The sequence below is a fragment of the Pseudophryne corroboree genome, chromosome 2, assembly GCF_028390025.1.
Source record: "Pseudophryne corroboree isolate aPseCor3 chromosome 2, aPseCor3.hap2, whole genome shotgun sequence".
In the NCBI taxonomy this organism is placed as follows: domain Eukaryota; kingdom Metazoa; phylum Chordata; class Amphibia; order Anura; family Myobatrachidae; genus Pseudophryne; species Pseudophryne corroboree.
Window position 1 is genome coordinate 615,749,346 of NC_086445.1, and position 24,405 is coordinate 615,773,750.

General features: G+C 47.3%; 1 protein-coding gene across 3 annotated transcripts in view; it reads left to right on the forward strand.

Annotated features, from left to right (window-relative positions):
• Positions 1-24,405, forward strand: part of HEATR6 (HEAT repeat containing 6) — a 205,568-nt gene that overhangs the window by 1,196 nt on the left and 179,967 nt on the right. For 2 of the 3 annotated variants that reach the window (XM_063954808.1, XM_063954806.1), the window contains exon 2: positions 8,543-8,629. The exons of the other annotated variant lie outside the window; for it this stretch is intronic. In XM_063954808.1, the coding sequence (XP_063810878.1) occupies positions 8,543-8,629 (87 nt within the window). The remainder of the gene's footprint in view (positions 1-8,542; positions 8,630-24,405) is intronic. 3 annotated transcript variants of the gene reach the window in all.

A 24,405-nucleotide genomic window follows, 5' to 3' on the forward strand; every position in this document is an offset into this window, starting at 1 on the left:
CACTTCAGTGTAGACGGCAGCACCCATCATTGCCCCTATGACTTGCGTTATGCTCTGTAACATCATAGGGGTGTGCATGAAAATACATGATGGAGACATCATGTTTCCTTTTCCTTTCAATTTCGTCTCTCCTCTACCTGGAGATGGTAAAATGAGAAGAAACGTCCCTCACTGAGCGGACAGGAGCAGTTAGGTCCACTGCTCCTCCATCACTCCTTCCCTTAGTGTACTGCGTCGCCCTGGGAAGTGGGCAGACACTGGAGTGCATGGCACTGCTGGCGGAATGCGTTTATTTTGCCGGCTGTCGAGATCACGGCAGTCAGGATACCGACGCTGGAATCCCGCCAGCTGTCAATGCTGCCAGTTGTAATCCTGGCGTATTAGGACTATTCCGACTCGTGGGTGTCAACGACACCCATAAAGTGGAAATAGATCCTGTGGCGAGTGCAGCGAGACACCAAGCTTGCATCGCGTCGAGCACAGCGAGGCTGCAAGGAGACTCTTTCCATTCGCCCTGCTACCGGCATTCTGGCAGGTGGGATGCTGCTGTCAGGATATTGACAGCCGGCATCCCGTCTGCCGATAAATCATGCTGAATCCCTGCCGATGCATGTGCAGTGTGTAGAAGACTTATCGGCGTTCCAATATGTCTGTGTTAGCACTGTTTGCCAAGATTGCGGAGGGTCCATTTATTGAAGTATGTTGCTGGACAGATACGTTTTTATGAATGGCTAGTAGGCTACACAATATTACTATGTATCGCATAGATATGATGCGCTATATAGTAATATTTACTTTAGCCAGTTCATATTCTACATCAGTGTTTCCCAACCACGGTCCTCAAGGCACACTAACAGTCCTGGTTTTAGTGATATCCATGCTTGAACACAGGTGACTTCATTAGTACCTCAGTTATCTTGATTTAACCATATGTGCTGATGCCTGGATATCACTAAAACCTGCACTGTTGGTGTGCCTTGAGGACCGCGGTTGGGAATGCCTGTTCTACATGAATAGAGCCACTGGCCTATTTATAATGGGTGCAGTGTGTGCACCCTGCACCCATTATTTTTAATACCCTCCGGAGTCCTGCGGTGCAGCAGCAATCACTGGGAAAATGTCCGCCGTTTCTTTTTCCTGGAGATCTGCGCATGCGCTGTAGACTCTGGGACAGCGCTAGGATTCTAAAATCTGCATTAAAAGCCTAAATCCCTTTTCTGTATCCCTCCCCTTGACTCTTGTCTTTAAAAAAAGCAATAAAAATGTAATATTGGGGGGGGAAAAAAATATATAAAAAACTATGATTATCAAAAAATAAATTAAAAAAAAATAAAAATCAGTCACCTTTTTTTTTTTTTTTTTTTTTTTTTTTACATTTAGGTCTCCATTTAGCAACAATACTAAATACTGGCTACATATTTTCTTTAGTATCACAGTAATGCTTATGCCTTTGGTATTTAACTTTCCTTACCTGTACAATGAAGATATGCAGACTCCTCTGCTGTGTTGCTGGCAGTCAGTGACGTGGTATTGAGTAATGCGCATTGCACTTTCATCCAGCAGGTACAACCACAAACAGTAAGTTAAACTTACCACAGTTTGCTAGATACTGAACAGATCTCATAACCCCTGTAGCGAGTGCTAAATGGGGTAATGGCTTGTCCTTAAATAGAGCCCTTAGTTTCATTGCGCCTTGATTGATAGAAATTATGATTTGCATCATTTTGTACATTTTAAACACAATCTGTAATATTGTAGTCTTTAGTTCTGTGTATACGGACAGTACTGTGCAAAAGTTTAGGCAGGTGTGGCAAAATGCTATAAAGTAAGAATGCTTTAAAAAAATAGAAGTATTAATAGTTTGTCAATTAACAAAATGCAAAGTGAGTGAACAGAAGAGAAATCTAAATTAATTCAATATTTGCTTCAAAACAGCATCAATTCTTCTAGGTACACTTGCACACAGTTTTTAAAGGAACTCGGCAGGACGTTGTTCCAGACATCTAACCATAGATCTTCTGTGGATGTAGGCTTGCTCAAATCCTTCTGTCTCTTCATGTAATCCCAGACAGACTCGATGTTGAGATCAGGGCTCTGTGGGGGCCATATCATCACTTCCAGGACTCCTTGTTCTTTATGCTGAAGATAGTTCTTAATGGCATTGGCTGTATGTCTGTGTTCATTGTTCTGCTGCAGAATAAATAAATAATAAGACTCCTCCCTGATGGTATTGCATGATGCATAAGTAGTAGTACTTGCCTGATTAAATCCTCAACTTCATTTGCTGAAATGCAGCCCCAAACTTACAAGGAACCTCCACCATGCTTCACTGTTGCCTGCAGACACTCATTGTACCGCTCTCCACCGTTCGGTGAACCCACTACCTTCTGCCAGTTCAGAGATGATGCCACTGCTGGACATGTTCTGATTTTGAAGTGAAGTAAGCATGATGAGTCTTTCATCTGATTCTCTAAGTTTCCTTGACCGGCCACTGCTTTTTCAGTCCTCAACGTTTCTTTATGCTTCTTCAAAATAGCTTGAATAGCACATCTTGAAAACCCAGTCTACCTTGACATCTTTGTCTGGGAGAGAACTTGCTGATGCAGTATAACTACCTTTTGAATTGTTGCTGTGCTCAGTCTTGCCATTGTGTATGACCTGTCACATGAAACTGTCTTCCACAACCTCACCTTGGTTGCAGAGTTTGGCTGTTCTCCACCCAGTTTAAAAGCCACCTACACAGCTGTTTCTGTTTCAGGTAATTAAAATGTTTCAACCTACGTATGAAAATTTATGCTAATTATCACCTGTTTGATATCACTGGTTAGTCATATACCTGGCTATAATCCTACAAAATCCCTGACTTGTGTACCTAGAAAAATGCCTTCAAAACAGCATACAAAGGGTGGTCACGCCAACTAATGATTTAATTTACATTTCTGCATCGGGGTACGCTGGAATTCCACAGGGAATAACATCGGGGTGTAGAGTTGGATCTTGATCCAAGGCACCAACAGGCTAAAGCTTTGACTGTGCCCAGGATGCACTGCACCTCCTCCTCTATAGCCCCGCCTCCAGGCACTGGAGCTCAGTTTGTAAGTTGGTGCCTACAGTGCAGGTCACTAACAGGTGGGGCTGCGCTAGGCAGCCCTGAAAAGACCTTTTTTTAGAAGACTTCAAATTGAACACTTTCTATGTCTTTATGACATGCTGTGCTTCGGCTCCATCACCTCCCTCAGCGGCGCTGCATACTCTCGCGGCCTGGTTCCCGGGAACTTGCAGCGGGGACACACCGTTTTTATTCAGGCACACCACTGCTGTTATTCTCCAGGATCATGTGGCTGCACTTAAAGGAGGGAGGTAAGGTAAATCGCAATCCGGTCGCGGTCCCAGGAGACGGACCGTGCCGCTGACGTGGACACTGTGTTGCACAGGGATCCCACTATATCCACCAGGGCAAGGAGCACAAGTCGGATTTATTAAAATACATGTGCAAAAGTCTCCACAGTAACCGGTGGTGAAGTCCAGCAGAGGAAATAAAGCGCTGACCTGTAGCCCCAGCTCCGGGCGCCATTTACTGCTAGGGTTCCCGCCCTGGATCTCTCTCTCTCTCTCTCTCTCTCTCTCTCTCTCTCTCTCTCTCTCTCTCTCTCTCTCTCTCTCTCTCTCTCTCTCTCTCTCTCTCTCTCTCTCTTCTCTCCCCCCCCCCCCCCCCCCCCCCACTACATAGCTGGGCTGATCTCCGGGACTGCTGGGCACTAGCTTCTCTGTAAATCCGCCTGTATAATCAGTGCTGTGCATTTACAGACACTTAAGTATTATACATGTCATTATAGACAGTGTTAGTTAAGAACAAGTGTACTGCTGTCTGCATATTTAGTACAGGTATTCTGTGATATACATCCAGTGTTTACTGTGCATTGTTATATCTGTATACATACTTACATACATACATACATACATACATATCTATATGTAATTACTAGTCCAGTGCAGTTTTATTGTTATATGTGATAATTCCTGCATTGTACCTGTGACTGAGTGTGCCTATAGCTGCTGTGTGGATTCCACTCTTGTGTGTCACACGTTTGTTATCACTATATTCTGTACCCTTGGGGACTAGGTGCGTCAGGGTCTCATATAATATATAGTGCTACACAGGGTATACTGTTTGTATTTCTCACTGTGTGTTTCAGTCACCCCACACCACTTATATCCTCTGTTTGTGCTCTGTATTTACTGTCACAAAACACAGGGGATTATTTGCTGGGTTTTTTTTTTGGTGTTTGTCTGGCTATATTGTACTATTACATCCTAAGGCTACATCCCACATGATGTCTGCTTCACAGGGTGGGACATCCGCGGACGCTCCTGCATCTTACAGTACTGTCGTCATGGATTCACCAGTGGGGGAAGTGTTAGCTGTTGGTTCAGGCACTGGGAGTCATACATCTCCCAGTCCGCCTGTGGCCAATCAGGACCCACCTTGGGCAGCTTTTTCAAATATGCTGACTATGCTTGTAACGTGTCTCACACCCCCTGTGGTGCCTTCTGTGCCATTGCAGCCACATATTTTCCCTGTAGTTAATCCGCAATGGGCGGATACTTTGTTTACCCAGTTACAGCAATCAAATCAGACTTTGGTTAGACAAAAGTCCATCCCTCGTCCCTCTGGGGCCAAGGGGTCATATAAGCGGGCCATTTCTTCCTCACAATCCACTAATATTTCGGATAATTCTTCCGATGAAGATGGGGAATATACTGATTGATTCAGTTGCTTCTGATGAGGAATCTGCAACCCAGGTTGATGTTCCTGACCTAGTGGAGGCTATCAAGCTGATTCTCCAAACTGATGATGACATTGAGCCTCCTGTTACAGCTAAGAAACCTGATAAGTTTATACATCAGAAAGTTGCTAAAGTAGTTTTATCTCACTCTGATCTCTTAATTGACATATGTCCGGAATCCTGGTCAGAAGGTAAGAAGTTTTTCCTGTCTAAAAAGATGCTAGCTCGTTATCCTATCCCTGTGAAGTTGAGCAACAAGTGGTAAACTCCACCGCCGGTGGACTCTTATGTCGGCCGTCTTGTGGTGTCCTCTACTCTGCCTGTCACCACTGTCACCTCACTGAAGGAACCGATAGATAAGCGTGTGGAGGGATGCCTGAAGTCTTATTTACACTCTTATAGGTGCGGTACATAGACCCCACTATGGCTGCCTCTTGTGCGGCAAAAGGAATTGAAGCATAGGTTCAGGCAATTGAGACAGGCTCGTACTTCCAAAACCACTAAGCCCAAATCTAAACAATCCTGGGCTGCCTGTCAGCCTGCTTCCAAACAAGACAAGCCTGCTGCATGATGGGGCGGGCCTCCCCCTGGGGGACCCAGGGTGGGAGGCCGACTTCTGCAGTTCGCCCTGGCCTGGTATCTGTCACAGAGAGGCAGGGGATACTATTCGACCCTGTTTCTAGTTCCGAAACCGAATGGGTCTTTCTGGCTTATCCTCAACCTCAAATCATTGAACAAGTTTGAGAGAATGTCCAAATTCCTTATGGAAACTATGCGCTCTATTGTGCTGACCATGGAACCCGAGGACTACATGGTATCCCTGGACATACAGGATGCTTACCTGCACATACCTATTGCCATTTAGCATCAGCAATATCTGCGGTTTGCTATTGGCAACCTACATTATCAATTCCAGGCTGGCCACGGCACCTCAGATTTTCAACAACGTAATGGCCGTGATGACTGCTTTTCTCTGTTGTCAGGGAATCGGAATCCTGCCATATCTGGACGACTTGCTGATTCTGGCGAACTCCCAAGATGTCGTCCTCAGTCAACTGGAGATGTCGGTCCAATTCCTTCAAGCCCACGGGTGGCTCATCAATTGGAAGAAGTCCTCGCTGGTCCCTGCTTGGAGTATGAAGCACCTGGGGGCGCTGTTGGACACACACCACCAAAGACTGTTTCTGTCTCCGGAGAAGGTCCTGAAACTTCAGGACAAGATCAGATGCTTCCTTTCTCGCCAGAGAGTATCGATACACTCGGCGATGCAAGTACTAGGCTTCATGGTGTCTGCTTTCGACATGGTAGAGTACACTCAATTTCATTCCCGCCCTCTGCAGAGGTTACTCCTTTGCAAATGGGACGGCCTGCCTCATCGGATCAGATCTGTAATGATCTCCTTGGCTCCGGAGGTTCATCTGTCACTGAGCTGGTGGCTACAGAACCAACAGGCGTACATAAATCATCAAGGTGGCATTTGAAGCCGCATGGCAATGATGGAAGTGTCAAAAATCCTCTAATGGGCGGAACGCCGTCTGCCAGCCATATCGGCAGTGTTCATTCCGGGGGTCCTCAACTGGGAAGCGGACTTCCTCAGTCGTCAGGATGTGCACACCGGAGAGGAGTCTTAATCCCGAAGTCTTTCAACTCCTAGTGGACAAGTGGGGCCTACCACATGTAGACCTGATGGCGTCTCGACACAATCACAAGGTTCCGGTCTTCGGAGCAAGGGATCCTCAAGCAGCATTCGTGGACGCACTGGCAATTCCATGGAACTTTCAGCTGTCATACATGTTCCTTCCAGTGTCACTCCTGCCCAGGGTAATACGGAAGTTCAAGCAAGAAGGAGGAATACTACTTCTAGTCTCTCCAGCATGGCCCACATGGTATTGGTTCTCAGACCTGCAGGGTCTATTGATCGAGCGTCCTCTTCCACTTCCTCAATCCCCCGACCTCCTCGATCAGGGCCCTTGTGTCAACCCGGACCTGGCCAGACTGGTTTTGACGGTGTGGCTCTTGAAGCATCACTTCTGAGAGCAGAAGGATTCTCTGAGGCAGTTATTCAAACTATGTTGAAAGCCCGTAAACTGGCTTCGGCTTGGATTTATTACAGGGTCTGGACTTCTTACTTCACATGGTGTGCGGCTAAGAAGTATGATACATATACTTTTAGAACTTCCAGACTTTTGGCTTTTCTACAACAAGGCATAGACTTGGGCCTTCGTCTGGCCTCCCTCAAGGTTCATATTTCTGCCTTGTCAGTGTGGTTTCAGAGAAAAATTGCGTCTCTTCCTGACATTCACACTTTCACTCAAGGTGTTCTACGGATTCAGCCTCCCTATGTCCCTCCTGTGGCTCCATGGGATCTGTCTGTCGTCTTAAATGCCCTGCAAGAGTCTCCATTTGAACCTCATGAGTCTTTGGACCTTAAATGCCTTACGCTTAAGGACGTGTTTCTGTTGGCTATTGCTTCTGCTAGGAGGGTGTCGGACTTAGGCGCTTTGTCCTGCCGTCCACCCTTTCTTATTATTCACCATGACCAGGCAGTACTTCGAACTCGCCCAGGTTATTTGCCTAAGGTGGTATCATCTTTTCACCTTAACCAGGAGATTGTGGTTCCGGCCTTAATCTCTTCTGGTTTGTCCTCCAAAGAAAGGTCTTTGGATGTTGTACGGGCTCTCCGTATTTATGTGGAAAGTACTGCCTCTATCTGGAGGTCAGATTCCCTTTTTGTACTTTTTGGTTTTCACAAACGTGGCTGGCCTGCGAATAAGCAAACTTTGGCCAGATGGATTAGAATAGAGATTGCACAAGCCTATGCGCAGGCTGGGCTCCCAGCTCCTGCTGCTATCAAAGCCCATTCTACTCCGTGTGTTAGACCTTCTTGGGCGGCCCGCCGAGACACGTCCGCAGAACAATTGTGTAAGGCGGCTACATGGTCCTCAGTGAACGTTTTCATTAGGTACTATGCCTTTGATACTTCCGCCTCCCAGGATGCTACCTTTTGGACGCCGGGTTCTTGTGCCCACTACAGTGCATCCCCTCCCATGAGGAACTGCTTTAGGACATCCCTGAAGTTATTCCCTGTGTAATACCAGTGTACCCCGCTGCAGAAAAGGAGATTTATGGTAGACTTATCATTGTTAATTCTCTTTCTGCGAGGTACACTGGATTCCACAGGGCGCCCACCCTGACGCACTTAGCTTCTTTTGGGTTTTTACGGCATTAGCCGCTAGTCCCTTCTCCTGTCGTGAGAATGTGGTTCTATGTGACTAACATCTACCGTCTCTCTTACCTGCTACTGCATTGAACTGGTTAACAAAACTGAGCTCCAGTGCCTGGAGGCGGGGCTATAGAGGAGTTGCAGTGCATCCTGGGAACAATCAAAGCTTTAGCTTGTTGGTGCCTCGGATCAAGATCCAGCTCTACACCCCGTTGTTGTTCCCTGTGGAATCCAGTGTACTTCACAGAAAGAGATTTAGCAATGGTTAGTCTACCATAAATCTCCTTTTCTACTCTTGTCACTTTGCATTTTGTTAATTGATAAAAATAAACTAGTAACACTTTTTTTTTTTTTTTTTTTTTTTTTTTTTAAGACATCATGGAAATCACATATCGTATAAATATCACAAAGTAGAATAACATAGACATTAAAGTCAGAAAGTATACAACAATTTCTTCTACTTTATCGAATAATAAAAACATTAATTTAATTTTTTTTTTGTCTGTTATCATGCTAATGTTATTGTACACAGTATGATCGACCCAGAGGGAGAGACCGCCATATCTGCCCACACCTAGACCAACGATATAGGTTGTTCCTGTGCAGCCAATCTAGTCAGGTACCATGTGGTGTTTTTAAGGCTGTTATGAATGTTTAGACGTGTAGTGAGAGGCAAAGTGGAGATGTAGGATTCCCACAGGTGGAAAAAACGTTCCACTTGTTTACCTTTATCTACAATAGCCTCCACCCAATCCATCCTAAATATATGATGAAGTTTATTTAAAAATAGTGGTATCTGTGGTGGTGTACTATCTATCCACCCCTGTGATATTGTCTTTTTCCCGCCGCTGCACTTAAGGCTATCAATAGTTTTCTACATTCCGACGGCATGCGGAGGGCAGGGTCGATGATACCCAATACTGCCCATTCGGGGGTAAAGGGTACATAGGAGATATGCAGAGGCAAACCTAATAACCTAACTAGATGCCAAAAGTATTGCACAATCGGACATGTCCACAAACAATGAAAGGTGTCCGCTTCACTCTGGTGGCATTTTGGGCAGGAATGTGAGTCAGTCGCTCCCATATGGAAGCGCCGCAATGGGGATAAGTAAGTATTGTGATACACATTAAGAAACAATTCAGTGTACATGCTTGCTGGGAGGACTTTTCGGGAATAAACTAACGATTTTTCCATAATTGGTATGGTCAGACCAGGAAAGTGAACCAACCATGTGGACATACCACCCCTCACAGTAGCGTGATCTAATATTTTTCTTAAAGTGTAATGGATGGAAATGGCCTTACGACTCGGTACAGGGTGTGTTAAGAGGCCGTCCAGAGGGTTGGTCCAGTCCCCATCCACCAAACGTGCAAGGACATGCCTGACATAGAATTGCGTCTGTAGAAATGGGAGGGGAGACGAAGCAATCGCATCATGCTTCGCTGAGACTTCTGAAAAGGTGAGTAGACTATGGTCCTCCATGGAGCGAATTGACGTTATACCAGCCTCCCCCCACACCCTGAAGGGATGGTCAGCCACGCCGTCTAAGAAGTCTGGGTTTTTAATTAAGGGCAGGTGTAAGGAATGATACGGATACAATTTTGCGTCATGTCGCAGTATGTGCCACATCTTCCTGGTAGACCATAGAAGAGGATTAGACCGAATATGATCAGGTACTTCCGAATCATGCTGGTGGAGGAAACATGTCAAGGCTACAGTCGGTAAGAAGCACTGTTCGAGGAATGTATTCGTGTAGATAGAGCTGTTCTGCAACCAGTCCCTTAAGTGTCTCAGAAGAGCAGCATGATTATAAACCACTACATCTGGAAAATTGATACCCCCATTGGATTTAGGTTGAGCAAGCTTGCGCAGAGCGATACGTGCTCGGCCCCCCTTCCATATGAAGGTTCTAATAAGTTTATTAATTTGTTGTGAGTCTTGCTTCGTCAGCAGTATGGGAAGCGTTTGCAAGGGGTACAGTATGCGTGGTATAGCCACCATTTTTAAGAGGCTAGCCCTACCAAGATATGACAATGGAAGACGCTCCCATCTCTTAATATCATCGGTTACAGTGTGTATTACCTTATGTATGTTAAGTGTGTAGAGTTCTGAAATATAACGTGGTACCTTAACACCCAAGTATATAATATATGTGGAAACCCAATGTAAGGGAAAACGTCTGGCCCAAGTCGGACATGTCACATTGCCACACAATAACCAGGCTTTAGATTTGTCCATATTAATACTAAAACCAGAAATAAGGCCAAATAATTGAATCTTGTCCAAAATTTGAGTAAGGGAATGCTCGGGGTCCGATATATAAAGAAGGATATCGTCAGCGATAGCTGAAAGTTTAATTTCCTGACCACCCACTTTTATACCTCTAAAAACAGACCAATCCTGCAATGTCCTAAGTAGCGGGTCGAGGGCAAAGTTAAATAGCAGAGGCGATAGAGGACATCCTTGACGGGTTCCCCTTTCCAATAAGAATCGTTGGCCTCTGATCCCGTTAATTAATAGGGAGGCAGATGGAGCGGTGTAGATATATCGTATATAGTTAATAAAGCTCGTGTCAAACCCCCTTCTCTCCAACACAGCAAACAAATGTGGCCATAGTACCATATCAAAAGCCTTATTGGCATCGAGGCTAAGAAGCATGTTTGAGTCTGTGCAGGGAGACTGGGACGCTGCTAATGCCATGCGGATTGCCTTAACCGCGTGTCTGCCAGTTACAAAACCCATTTGTGTCGTGGTGAGAATATCAGGAAGAATGGATTGGAGCCGCGGCGCCATTATCTTGGCCAGTAGTTTGTAGTCTACATTTAGCAGACTAATTGGTCTGTAGGAGGAAAGGATATTAGTGTCCCTACCAGGTTTGGGGATAAGGGTAATAAAAGCTTCATTAAAAAGCGGGGATGGGGAACTCCGTTCATGTATTGCGTGAAATAATTCCAGTAATGAAGGGACAATTTGGGCCTGCAACATGCGGTAATAATCGCCCGACAAGTCATCTGGGCCTGGGGACTTACCATGGGCCAAATTGGAAATGGCGATGTTAATTTCCTCCGCCGTGATAGGACCCACAAGAGCCTCTCTCTGGTCTCTGGTCAGGGGGGGCAATATTACATCTGTGAGCAACTGTGTTTGTATATCAGTATCTATTTGTGTCGATTGAAACAAGGACTGAAAGTATGACTGAAATTGTTCTACTATTTCTTGAGACTTTGTGATAACCCGGCCGGACCTTGGGTGGTGTATGGTGGTTATAACATGTCGTTTTTTTTGGGGGGGGGGTCTAGAAATGACCGCCAATAACCTACCAGCCTTATTGCCCCACCTATAAAATTTATTTTTGGTGAAATCTAAGGAATGTTTCGCTTGGGTAGCTAAGTAGGTTTCAAGTAGGCGTCTAGCCTGTTTGTATTCATCAAGGGTAGTCTCTGTCGGATTAGAGGTATGCATTCGGAAGGTTCTGGACAAAGTTGCTTTTAACATAGTGTATTCCAATTTGGAATCTCTTTTTCTCTGACGTCCTAGTGGATGCTGGGAACTCCGTAAGGACCATGGGGAATAGCGGCTCCGCAGGAGACTGGGCACAAAAGTAAAAGCTTTAGGACTAGCTGGTGTGCACTGGCTCCTCCCCCTATGACCCTCCTCCAAGCCTCAGTTAGATTTTTGTGCCCGGCCGAGAAGGGTGCATGCTAGGTAGCTCTCCTGAGCTGCTTAGAGTAAAAGTTTAAATAGGTTTTTTATTTTCAGTGAGACCTGCTGGCAACAGGCTCACTGCATCGTGGGACTAAGGGGAGAAGAAGCGAACTCACCTGCATGCAGAGTGGATTGGGCTTCTTGGCTACTGGACATTAGCTCCAGAGGGACGATCACAGGCTCAGCTTGGATGGGTCCCGGAGCCGCGCCGCCGGCCCCCTTACAGAGCCAGAAGAGCGAAGAGGTCCGGAAAAATCGGCGGCAGAAGACGTTCCTGTCTTCAATAAGGTAGCGCACAGCACTGCAGCTGTGCGCCATTGCTCTCAGCACACTTCACACTCCGGTCACTGAGGGTGCAGGGCGCTGGGGGGGAGCGCCCTGAGACGCAATAAAACCCGTTTTAAACCTTATATGGCTAAAGAAATGCATCACATATAGCTCCTGGGCTATATGGATGCATTTAACCCCTGCCAGTTTTCCTAAAAAAAGCGGGAGAAAAGGCTGCCGAAAAGGGGGCGGAGCCTATCTCCTCAGCACACAAGCGCCATTTTCCCTCACAGCTCTGCTGGAAGGACGGCTCCCTGACTCTCCCCTGCAGTCCTGCTACAGAATCGGGGTAAAACAAGAGAGGGGGGGCACTAATTGGCAGATAATACAAATACAGCAGCTATAGAAGGGAGAAACACTTATATAAGGTTATCCCTGTATATATATAGCGCTCTGGTGTGTGCTGGCAAACTCTCCCTCTGTCTCCCCAAAGGGCTCGTGGGGTCCTGTCCTCTATCAGAGCATTCCCTGTGTGTGTGCTGTGTGTCGGTACGATTGTGTCGACATGTATGAGGAGGAAAATTATGTGGAGGCGGAGCAATTGCCTGTAATAGTGATGTCACCCCCTAGGGAGTCGACACCTGACTGGATGGTCGTATGGAAGGAATTACGTGACAGTGTCAGCACTTTGCAAAAAACTGTTGACGACATGAGACAGCCGGCAAATCGGTTAGTGCCTGTCCAGGCGTCTCAAACACCGTCAGGGGCTCTAAAGCGCCCGTTACCTCAGATGGTCGACACAGACCCAGACACGGATACTGACTCCAGCGTCGACGGTGACGAGACAAACGTAATGTCCAGTAGGGCCACACGTTACATGATCACGGCAATGAAGGAGGCTTTGAACATTTCTGATACTACAAGTACCACAAAAAGGGGTATTATGTGGGGTGTGAAAAAGCTACCCATAGTTTTTCCTGAATCAGATGAATTAAATGAGGTGTGTGACAAAGCGTGGGTTTCCCCCGATAAAAAACTGCTGATTTCTAATAAATTATTGGCATTATACCCTTTCCCGCCAGAGGTTAGGGCGCGTTGGGAAACACCCCCTAGGGTAGATAAGGCGCTCACACGCTTATCAAAACAAGTGGCGTTGCCGTCTCCTGATACGGCCGCCCTCAAGGAACCAGCTGATAGAAAGCTGGAAAATATCCTAAAGGGTATATACACACATACTGGTGTTATACTACGACCAGCAATCGCCTCAGCCTGGATGTGCAGCGCTGGAGTGGCTTGGTCGGATTCCCTGACTGAAAATATTGATACCCTGGATAGGGACAGTATATTATTGACTATAAAGCATTTAAAGGATGCATTACTATATATGCGAGATGCACAGAGGGATATTTGCACCCTGGCATCAAGAGTAAGTGCGCTGTCCATTTCTGCCAGAAGAAGTTTATGGACACGACAGTGGTCAGGTGATGCGGATTCCAAACGGCATATGGAAGTATTGCCGTATAAAGGGGAGGAGTTATTTGGGGTCGGTCTATCGGACCTGGTGGCCACGGCGACGGCTGGGAAATCCACCTTTTTACCCCAGGTCACCTCTCAGCAGAAAAAGACACCGTCTTTTCAAACTCAGTCCTTTCGTCCCCATAAGGGCAAGCGGGCAAAAGGCCACTCATTTCTGCCCCGGGGCAGAGGAAGGGGAAAAAGACTGCAGCAGACAGCCTCTTCCCAGGATCAGAAGCCCTCCCCCGCTTCTGCCAAGTCTTCAGCATGACGCTGGGGCTTTACAAGCGGACTCAGGCACAGTGGGGGCCCGTCTCAAAAATTTCAACGCGCAGTGGGCTCACTCGCAAGTGGACCCCTGGATCCTGCAGGTAGTATCACAGGGGTACAAATTGGAATTCGAGACGTCTCCCCCTCGCCGGTTCCTGAAGTCTGCTCTACCAACGTCTCCCTCCGACAAGGAGGCAGTATTGGAAGCTATTCACAAGCTGTATTCCCAGCAGGTGATAATCAAGGTACCCCTCCTACAACAGGGAAAGGGGTATTACTCCACGCTGTTTGTGGTACCGAAGCCGGACGGCTCGGTGAGACCGATTTTAAATCTGAAATCATTGAACACTTACATAAAAAGGTTCAAATTCAAGATGGAGTCACTCAGAGCAGTGATAGCGAACCTGGAACCCTTCTCACCAAGGGTACCTCAGGTACAAAACTGTCATTATCAGTTTCAGATGCTGCCGTTTGGATTGTCCACGGCACCACGGGTCTTTACCAAGGTAATGGCCGAAATGATGATTCTTCTTCGAAGAAAAGGCGTCTTAATTATCCCTTACTTGGACGATCTCCTGATAAGGGCAAGGTCCAGGGAACAGTTAGAGGTCGGAGTAGCACTATCTCAGGTAGTGCTACGTCAGCACGGGTGGATTCTAAATATTCCAAAATCGCAGCTGATTCCAACAACACGTCTACTGTTCCTAGGGATGATTCTGGACACAGTCCAGAAAAAGGTGTTTCTCCCGGAAGAGAAGGCCAGGGAGTTATCCGAGCTAGTCAGGAACCTCCTGAAACCAGGACAAGTGTCAGTGCATCAATGCACAAGGGTCCTGGGAAAGATGGTGGCTTCTTACGAAGCGATTCCATTCGGAAGATTCCATGCAAGAACTTTTCAGTGGGATCTGCTGGACAAATGGTCCGGATCGCATCTTCAGATGCATCCGCGGATAACCCTATCTCCAAGGACAAGGGTGTCTCTCCTGTGGTGGTTGCAGAGTGCTCATCTTCTAGAGGGCCGCAGATTCGGCATTCAGGACTGGATTCTGGTGACCACGGATGCCAGCCTGAGAGGCTGGGGAGCAGTCACACAGGGAAGAAATTTCCAGGGCTTGTGGTCAAGCATGGAAACGTCTCTTCACATAAATATCCTGGAACTAAGGGCAATTTACAATGCCCTAAGTCAAGCAAGGCCTCTGCTTCAGGGTCAGTCGGTATTGATCCAATCGGACAACATCACGGCAGTCGCCCACGTAAACAGACAGGGCGGCACAAGAAGCAGGAGGGCAATGGCAGAAGCTGCAAGAATTCTTCGCTGGGCGGAAAATTATGTGACAGCACTGTCAGCGGTGTTCATTCCGGGAGTGGACAACTGGGAAGCAGACTTCCTCAGCAGACACGACCTCCACCCGGGGGAGTGGGGACTTCACCCAGAAGTCTTCCACGTGATTGTAAACCGTTGGGAAAAACCAAAGGTGGACATGATGGCGTCTCGCCTCAACAAGAAACTAGACAGATATTGCATCAGGTCAAGGGACCCTCAGGCGATAGCGGTGGACGCTCTGGTATGTGTTCCCTCCTCTGCCTCTCATACCCAAAGTATTGAGAATCATAAGAAGGAGAGGAGTAAGAACTATACTCGTGGCTCCGGATTGGCCAAGGAGGACTTGGTACCCGGAACTTCAAGAGATGCTCACGGAGGACCCGTGGCCTCTACCTCTAAGAAAGGACCTGCTCCAGCAGGGACCTTGTCTGTTCCAAGACTTACCGCGGCTGCGTTTGACGGCATGGAGGTTGAACGCCGGATCCTGAAGGAAAAAGGCATTCCAGATGAAGTCATCCCTACCCTGATCAAGGCCAGGAAGGATGTAACCGCGAAACATTATTACCGCATTTGGCGAAAATATGTTGCGTGGTGTGAGGCCAAGAAGGCCCCTACAGAGGAATTTCAACTGGGTCGTTTCCTGCATTTCCTGCAAACAGGACTATCTATGGGTCTAAAATTAGGGTCCATTAAGGTTCAAATTTCGGCCCTGTCAATATTCTTCCAAAAAGAACTGGCTTCAGTGCCTGAAGTTCAGACGTTTGTCAAAGGGGTACTGCATATACAGCCTCCTTTTGTGCCTCCAGTGGCACCTTGGGATCTCAATGTAGTGTTGAGTCTCCTAAAGTCACATTGGTTTGAACCACTCACCACTGTGGAATTAAAATATCTCACATGGAAAGTGGTCATGCTGTTAGCACTGGCTTCAGCCAGGCGTGTCTCAGAATTGGCGGCTTTATCATATAAAAGCCCTTACCTAATTTTTCATTCAGACAGGGCAGAACTGAGGACTCGCTCTCAACTTCTCCCTAAGGTGGTTTCAGCGTTTCACATGAACCAGCCTATTGTGGTGCCTGCGGCTACTAGGGACTTGGAGGACTCCAAGTTGCTGGACGTAGTCGGGGCCCTGAAAATATATGTTCCAGGACGGCTGGAGTCAGAAAATCTGACTCGCTGTTTATCCTGTATGCACCCAACAAGCTGGGTGCTCCTGCTTCTAAGCAGACGATTGCTCGTTGGATTTGTAGTACGATTCAGCTTGCACATTCTGTGGCAGGCCTGCCACAGCCAAAATCTGTAAAAGCCCATTCCACAAGGAAGGTGGGCTCATCTTGGGCGGCTGCCCGAGGGGTCTCGGCTTTACAACTTTGCCGAGCAGCTACTTGGTCAGGGGCAAACACGTTTGCTAAATTTTACAAATTCGATACCCTGGCTGAGGAGGACCTGGAGTTCTCTCATTCGGTGCTGCAGAGTCATCCGCACTCTCCCGCCCGTTTGGGAGCTTTGGTATAATCCCCATGGTCCTTACGGAGTTCCCAGCATCCACTAGGACGTCAGAGAAAATAAGAATTTACTTACCGATAATTCTATTTCTCATAGTCCGTAGTGGATGCTGGGCGCCCATCCCAAGTGCGGATTGTCTGCAATACTTGTACATAGTTATTGTTACAAAAATCGGGTTATTATTGTTGTGAGCCATCTTTTCAGAGGCTCCTCTGTTATCATGCTGTTAACTGGGTTCAGATCACAGGTTGTACAGTGTGATTGGTGTGGCTGGTATGAGTCTTACCCGGGATTCAAAATCCTTCCTTATTGTGTACGCTCGTCCGGGCACAGTATCCTAACTGAGGCTTGGAGGAGGGTCATAGGGGGAGGAGCCAGTGCACACCAGCTAGTCCTAAAGCTTTTACTTTTGTGCCCAGTCTCCTGCGGAGCCGCTATTCCCCATGGTCCTTACGGAGTTCCCAGCATCCACTACGGACTATGAGAAATAGAATTATCGGTAAGTAAATTTCTTATTTTTTCCGGGTGACATAACTAATAATATGACCCCGCATCACTGCCTTTGAGGCTTTCCAAAAAATTTCAGGTTTTGTCCCAATATTCTATGTTGTCATCAACGTAATTAGTCCAATGATATGTTAGTTATAGTTTAAAGTCCTCCGAATTTGCCAGGTATTGTGGAAATCGCCAGATACGATCTGTCGAATGCATGTGGGGATGAGCCAGCGCTAATGTGACGTTGCATTATCTGAGATCAATATGTCTGATATATCTACCCCAGCAATCTGGGACATTAAGTCATCGGCAATGAAAAACCTGTCAATACGAGACAAAGTTCCATGTGCCAACGATAAATGGGTGTGCGTCTTATCAGTCGGGTGCAGCAATCTCCATGGGTCAGACAGGTCCAAGGAGTCTCGAAATGCCAATAGGTATCTGCTCTGGGGATCAGTGGTTCTCGGCACACTTGGTGATCTGTCAACTGTAGGATCGTCCACCATGTTATAATCCCCACCTACTATTAGGGAGTAGTTAGTTCTACTTAGAAGAATATGGGCAATGTCCTAAATAAATGTATGTGTATTGACATTCGGGGCATATAAGTTGACAAGGGTATATTTTGTATGAAAAAGTTCTACGTCCATAATAATATATCTGCCCTCGAGATCAATGATTTCTGTCAGGACAGTAACAGGAAGGTTTTTCTGAAAAAGTATGGCTACCCCTCTGGCTTTTGTGCGAAAGGGAGCAGCGATACAGGGACCAAGCCATGGTGCTCAATACATTTTCCTCACCCGCCAGCCAGTGAGTTTCCTGTAAGAAAATCACATCGGGATGGAAACGTTTGAGGTGCGTGACCACACGTCGTCACTTGACTGGGAAATTAAGTCCTCCCACATTCCAAGAAATAAATTGTATCGGCTTTGGGGGTAGTACCTCATCTAAGGAAGAAACTACAGACGGCATGGCTACCCAATCCCCCCAGAGCCATGAGAAACTTGACTGGCAAGCCATAAACTCAAGCGGACAGCGGCGGCCCCCCTCCCAACCCAAGGCCGCCAGAACATCAGCGGTTTCAACAGCATAAACATCAGCATGACATGGAATATATGGCACAGACTTAATATGTGAAATAACAATAGTGAACCATAATGACTCATAACTCTTTTTTCCAACATTTTCTTAACATCCAAAACCATAGTGGGCACCAACTAGGTCTAGTGGTGCGCACACAAAATACCAACAAAGTTATTACTAAATTAATAAAAGTAGACACTCTTAGTAAAGTACTATATTAACTGTAGAAAGAAGAATAAACCAATAATTGGCTAACACACATCCGCCCGAGGCGGAAGTACCCGACGTGATCAACCCATAGCTTCTCCCCGACAGATACCCTATTTAACAGGTGACCTTGATGGGGATTTATGAGTCAGAAAGTGAGATCTCGCTACCTCCGGGTCTGTGTAAAACACTTGATTACCATTCTCTGTGACCCGTAGTTTGGCTGGGTACAACAGAGCAAACCTGATATTTTTACTGTGTAAATGAGAACAAACTTCAGAGAATTCCTTTCTTTTCTGAGCCACTGCAGCTGAGAAATCTTGGAATATCAAGATCTTGTGACCCTTCACTAACAATTCTCTAGTTTTATGATAAGCCGTGAGAACCTGTTCTTTGGCCCTATAGTCAAGGTATCGAGCAATGACCGGGCGTGAGCGCTTTCGCGCCTCGTCCTGTATCGCCCCCAAACTGTATCGCCCCCAACCTATGGACTCTTTCAAGATGTGGGATTTCCATATCATCAGCAATTCCCAATGAGTCTGGGAGATCTACAGAAAGATATGATCACCCAGTCTCGTTTCCAACGCAGTAAGACGCGTCGCATGAGAGTCTATGCGCGCCAAGCACGTTTCTAATCGGGCCTGTAGGTCGTCAAATCGCGTATCAAGCAAGGGCATGAGGAAATCATAAATCTCTAGCCGTGAGGGGAGGGGTTTTGTCACTAGGTAAGCTAGGTGATTTCCAGCCCATGTCCAACCGGGGAGGGTGGGCCTGATTTAGGGAGGGGCTCTTTCCCCTTCCCTGCTTTATAAGAGGTATTGGACTGTTTCGGGGGCATGTTCTTGTCGAGGTATCTGTCCATACCCCAGAGAATGAAATATGAAACAGTCAACGTCACCTACAATTAGTGCCTCCCCCGATGTAGACAACGGCAGAAGTACAGAGGCAGTTACATATAAAACTCGGGCGGAGGTGCTAAGCCAAGCCCATTATTTAGAGCATACCGCAACCTGCATGAGAGCCCATAAAACAGCCTCGGCAACAAGCTACGGCAGTTCTCAACTAGAGTGAAAACATATATCTAGAAACAACTACTATGTATCCAGAAACAAAATGTTATGTCAAGCAATACAGAATAGAGTATCTGGCAAAATAACACATCACATATGATTCTCAGCAGGGAAAAAATAAAAAATAAAAGAAAACATTCAATAAAATATGAAAAATAACAAACCGCACAAAGAAATTCCAAAAGGAATCAGCGGATAGTGAGAGAAAATTAGGGTGCGCTATGAGTCAGATACTGCAATTAAAGCCTGTGGCCGGCAGTCAAATAGGCCAGATGGAAAGTCCTCTTCTGAGAGAGAGGTTCGTCTGGGCAGTACCAGCCGGGGCCACGTAGTAACCGATGACACGGGAGGCCTCCCAGCAGGAGTAATGAGGGAGCAGCAGGGGCAGGTTTTGACACACAAACGTAAATTAAATAAAACGAAAAATGGAATAACAGTCACAAATATATGACAACAGTAGGTCAGTCCCACTTTAAATAAAAATCTCAGTGAGCCCTTCGCAGCTGCAAACTAAAATAAAGGTAAGCAGCCTATGTAAAGTTCCCAGCTGGATACAGTTATTGTGGCCACCAGAGGTATAGGAAGGACGGGGTAGGAAAAAAGGGAAGGGGGAGCGGGCAGAAGGGGTCTGAGGGGAAGGGTAAAACACAAGGTAGGGAGGGAAAAGGTTGTTAGTAAGGGTAAATGACAAATACCAGGTAAACAGGAGATGAAATCCAGGGGGAACGTTGTAGACTGGAAGGATCCCTGCAGTAAGGATGGAGGACTCCTCCGCAGCAACAAACCCCGCCAGCCAGGATCACTTCAGGCGACGTCCGCCCCTTAGGCCACAGTGTCCCAGCTGTCTCGGCTCGCAGGGAAAGAGCGCGTCCGGGTAGCAGTGAGTCCACTCGTGTCCCGCATCGGTGGTGAAGCGGCGAGCCGGAGCACCACGGTGGAAGCCAGACGGGGCCCCCAGCCCAGCGCCGCCAGGCGCAGCAGGATGAAAGCCCAACGCAGGGAGGAAAGAAACAGGCGGTCCAAGGCAGAAGACACCAGCCAGGTGCGCCCCTCCATCCCGGGCAGCGCAGCAACTCCGCCCGGCAGGCACTCCACAGCGGGACCTCCCGCAGCCCGATGTCAGCCACCAGCAGTCGAAAGGAGAGGGTCAGGTAAGCGGGCCCAGAGTCTCCCGTAGTCACGATGTCGGCTCCCGCCGGGCAATCCTTAGCGGCCAAGTGGATGGGGACGGACCGAGTGTCACAGCGTGTCCCGCGGTGAGGGGGGGCACCCACTCCAGCTCGATCACTCACAGCCGGGAGAGAGGGTCAGGCCATCAGGCATATAGAAACCCGCGGGCAGGGGCGCATCCCGGTCGGGTAGTCGTCAGCGGGTCCACTCCAGATCTCAGTGAAATCGGGTGGGAAGAGTAGCAAACTGTAGTAAGGGTGAGCACTCCGGCACGCCAGCTTTCGCGCCAAAGGAGAGGCGCTCATACAGGCCACTATCACAGGCCGGACTCCGGGGGATATATAGAAGCTCCAGACGTGAGATAGGTATCTAAGGAATCCTCCACTCCTCAGCTATCCGAGGATACAATCAGAATCGCCATAAGTAGAGTAATAGCGGTAGATGGAGGCGGATTCAGGTGATCCACGTCTGGAGAGATATTAAAATGCAGCCACACGATGTGCCCTGCCCACCGGAAGTCACTAGTAACACTTCTATTTTTGAAAGCCTTCTTGCTTTGCAGCATTTTTCCACACCTGCCTAAAACTCTGTTTGTGTGTGTGTGTATATGTAATATTGAGTATCCCATATCCAAATATTCCAAAATACGGAATTTTTTGAGTGAGATAGTAACCTTTGTTTTCTGATGGCTCAGTGTACACAAACTTTGTTTAATACACAAAGTTATTCAAAATATTGTATTAAATGACCTTCAGGCTATGTGCATAAGGTGTATATGAAACATAAATGAATTGTGTGAATGTATGCACACTTTGTTTAATGCACAAAGTTATTAAAAATATTGGCTAAAATTACCTTCAGGCTGTGTATAAAGTCTATATGAAACATAAATCATACTTGCCTACCTGACCCTGTCCATGAGGGAGAAAATGCTCTGTTCCTGGACTTTCCTGGTAATGAATGATTGCCATCACCTGTGGTGAGCTAGTTAAGTGATAAGAAAGGTGTTTCACCACAAGTGATGGCAATCATACATTACCAGGAAAGTCCAGGAACAGAGCATTTTCTCCCTCATGGAGAGGGTCAGATAGGCAAGTATGACATAAATGCATTCTGTGCTTAGACTTTGGTGCCATAACATCTCATTATGGTGTGCAATTATTCCAAAATACGGAAAAATCCAATATCCAAAATACTTCTGGTCCCAAGCATTTTGGATAAGGGATACTCAACCTGAGAGTGTGTGTGTATCTCTATCTCTCTATCTCTCATCTATTATGTAATATACACACTCGCATATATATTGTCAAAGCTTATTTTTCTCTTACGTCCTAGAGGATGCTGGGGTCCATATTAGTACCATGGGGTATAGACGGGTCCACCAGGAGCCATTGGCACTTAAAGAGTTTAACAGTGTGGGCTGGCTCCTCCCTCTATGCCCTCCTACCAGACTCAGTTTAGATAATGTGCCCGGAGGAGCTGGTCACAGCTAGGGGAGCTCTACAGAGCTTTCCTGGAAAAGTTTTATTTTAGAGTTTATTTCTCTGACGTCCTAGTGGATGCTGGGAACTCCGTAAGGACCATGGGGAATAGACGGGCTCCGCAGGAGACTGGGCACTCTAAAGAAAAGATTAGGTACTATCTGGTGTGCACTGGCTCCTCCCTCTATGCCCCTCCTCCAGACCTCAGTTAGAATCTGTGCCCGGCCAGAGCTGGGTGCTCCTAGTGGGCTCTCCTGAGCTTACTAGTAAAGAAAGTATTTATTAGGTTTTTTATTTTCAGTGAGCTTCTGCTGGCAACAGACTCACTGCTACGTGGGACTAAGGGGAGAGAAGCAAACCTACCTGTTTGCAGCTAGCTTGTGCTTCTTAGGCTACTGGACACCATTAGCTCCAGAGGGTTCGAACACAGGCACCTGTCCTCGATCGTCCGTTCCCGGAGCCGCGCCGCCGTCCTCCTTGCAGAGCCAGAAGAACAGAAGCTAGAAGATGACGAAATCGGCGGCTGAAGACTCCTGTCTTCATTAAGGTAGCGCACAGCACCGCAGCTGTGCGCCATTGCTCCCAGCACACTTACACACTCCGGTCACTGTAGGGTGCAGGGCGCTGGGGGGGGGGGGGGGGCGCCCTGGGCTGCAATTGAAGTACCTTTGGCATAAAAATACATATATACAGTCTAGCACTGTATATATGTAAAAACCCCCGCCATTATTTTACACTGAAAGCGGGACAGAAGCCCGCCACTGAGGGGGCGGGGCCTTCTTCCTCAGCACACCAGCGCCATTTTTTCTTCACAGCTCCGCTGGAAGCAGCTCCACAGGCTCTCCCCTGCAGTATCCAGGTACAAGACGGGTTAAAAAGAGAGGGGGGGCACATAAATTTAGGCGCAAAGAATACTAAAAAAGCAGCTATTGGGTATATCACTTATTAGCAGTGAAAATCCCTGTGTTACATAGCGCTGTGGTGTGTGCTGGCAAACTCTCTCTCTGTCTCCCCAAAGGACTTTGTGGGGTCCTGTCCTCAGTCTGAGCATTCCCTGTGTGTGTGCGGTGTGTCGGTACGGCTGTGTCGACATGTTTGATGAGGAAGGTTACGTGGAGGCGGAGCAAGGGCAGATAAGTTTCGTATCGCCCCCGTCGGGGCCGACACCTGATTGGATGGATATGTGGAAGGTCTTAAATGACAATGTAAACTCCTTATATAAAAGGTTTGATGACGCTGCAGCCTTGGGACAGCCGGGGTCTCAGCCCGCGCCTGCCCAGGCGACTCAGAAACCGTCAGGGGCTCATAAACGCCCTCTATCTCAGATGGTTGACACAGATGTCGACACGGAGTCCGACTTCAGTGTCGACGATGATGAGGCACATTTACAGTCTAAAATGACTAAGGCCATCCGATACATGATTATTGCAATGAAGGATGTATTACACATTTCTGAGAGTAACCCGGTTAATACCAAGAGGGTTTATATGTTTGGGGAGAAAAAGCAGCCAGTGACTTTTCCCCCATCTAATGAATTAAATGAATTGTGTGAAGAAGCGTGGAGTTCCCCTGATAAGAAATTAGTGATTTCTAAGAGGTTACTGATGGCGTACCCTTTCCCGCCAACGGACAGGTTACGTTGGGAAACATCCCCTAGGGTGGACAAGGCGCTGACACGCTTGTATAAAAAGGTGGCCCTGCCGTCTCAGGATACGGCCGCCCTAAAGGAACCTGCGGATAGAAAGCAGGAAGCGATCCTGAAGTCAGTGTATACACACTCTGGTACTCTACTGAGACCTGTTATTGCTTCAGCCTGGATGTGTAGTGCTGTAGCAGCGTGGACAGATACTCTGTTAGACGACTTAGATTCCCTCGACAGAGATACTGTTTTGCTAACCCTGGGCCATATCAAAGACGTCGTCTTATATATGCGAGATGCTCAGAGGGACATTTGCCTGCTGGGCTCTAGAATTAATGCTATGTCCATTTCTGCCAGGAGGGTCTTATGGACTCGGCAATGGACAGGAGATGCTGATTCTAAAAAACACATGGAGGTTTTGCCTTATAAGGGTGAGGAATTGTTTGGGGACGGTCTGTCGGACCTCGTGTCTACAGCGACAGCTGGAAAGTCCACTTTCTTGCCTCAGGTTTCCTCACAGCCTAAGAAAGCACCGTATTATCAAATGCAGTCCTTTCGTTCCCAAAAAGGCAAGAGGGTCAGGGGTGCATCCTTTCTTGCCAGAGGCAGGGGTAGAGGTAAGAAGCTGCACCATGCAGCCAGTTCCCAGGAACAAAAGTCCTC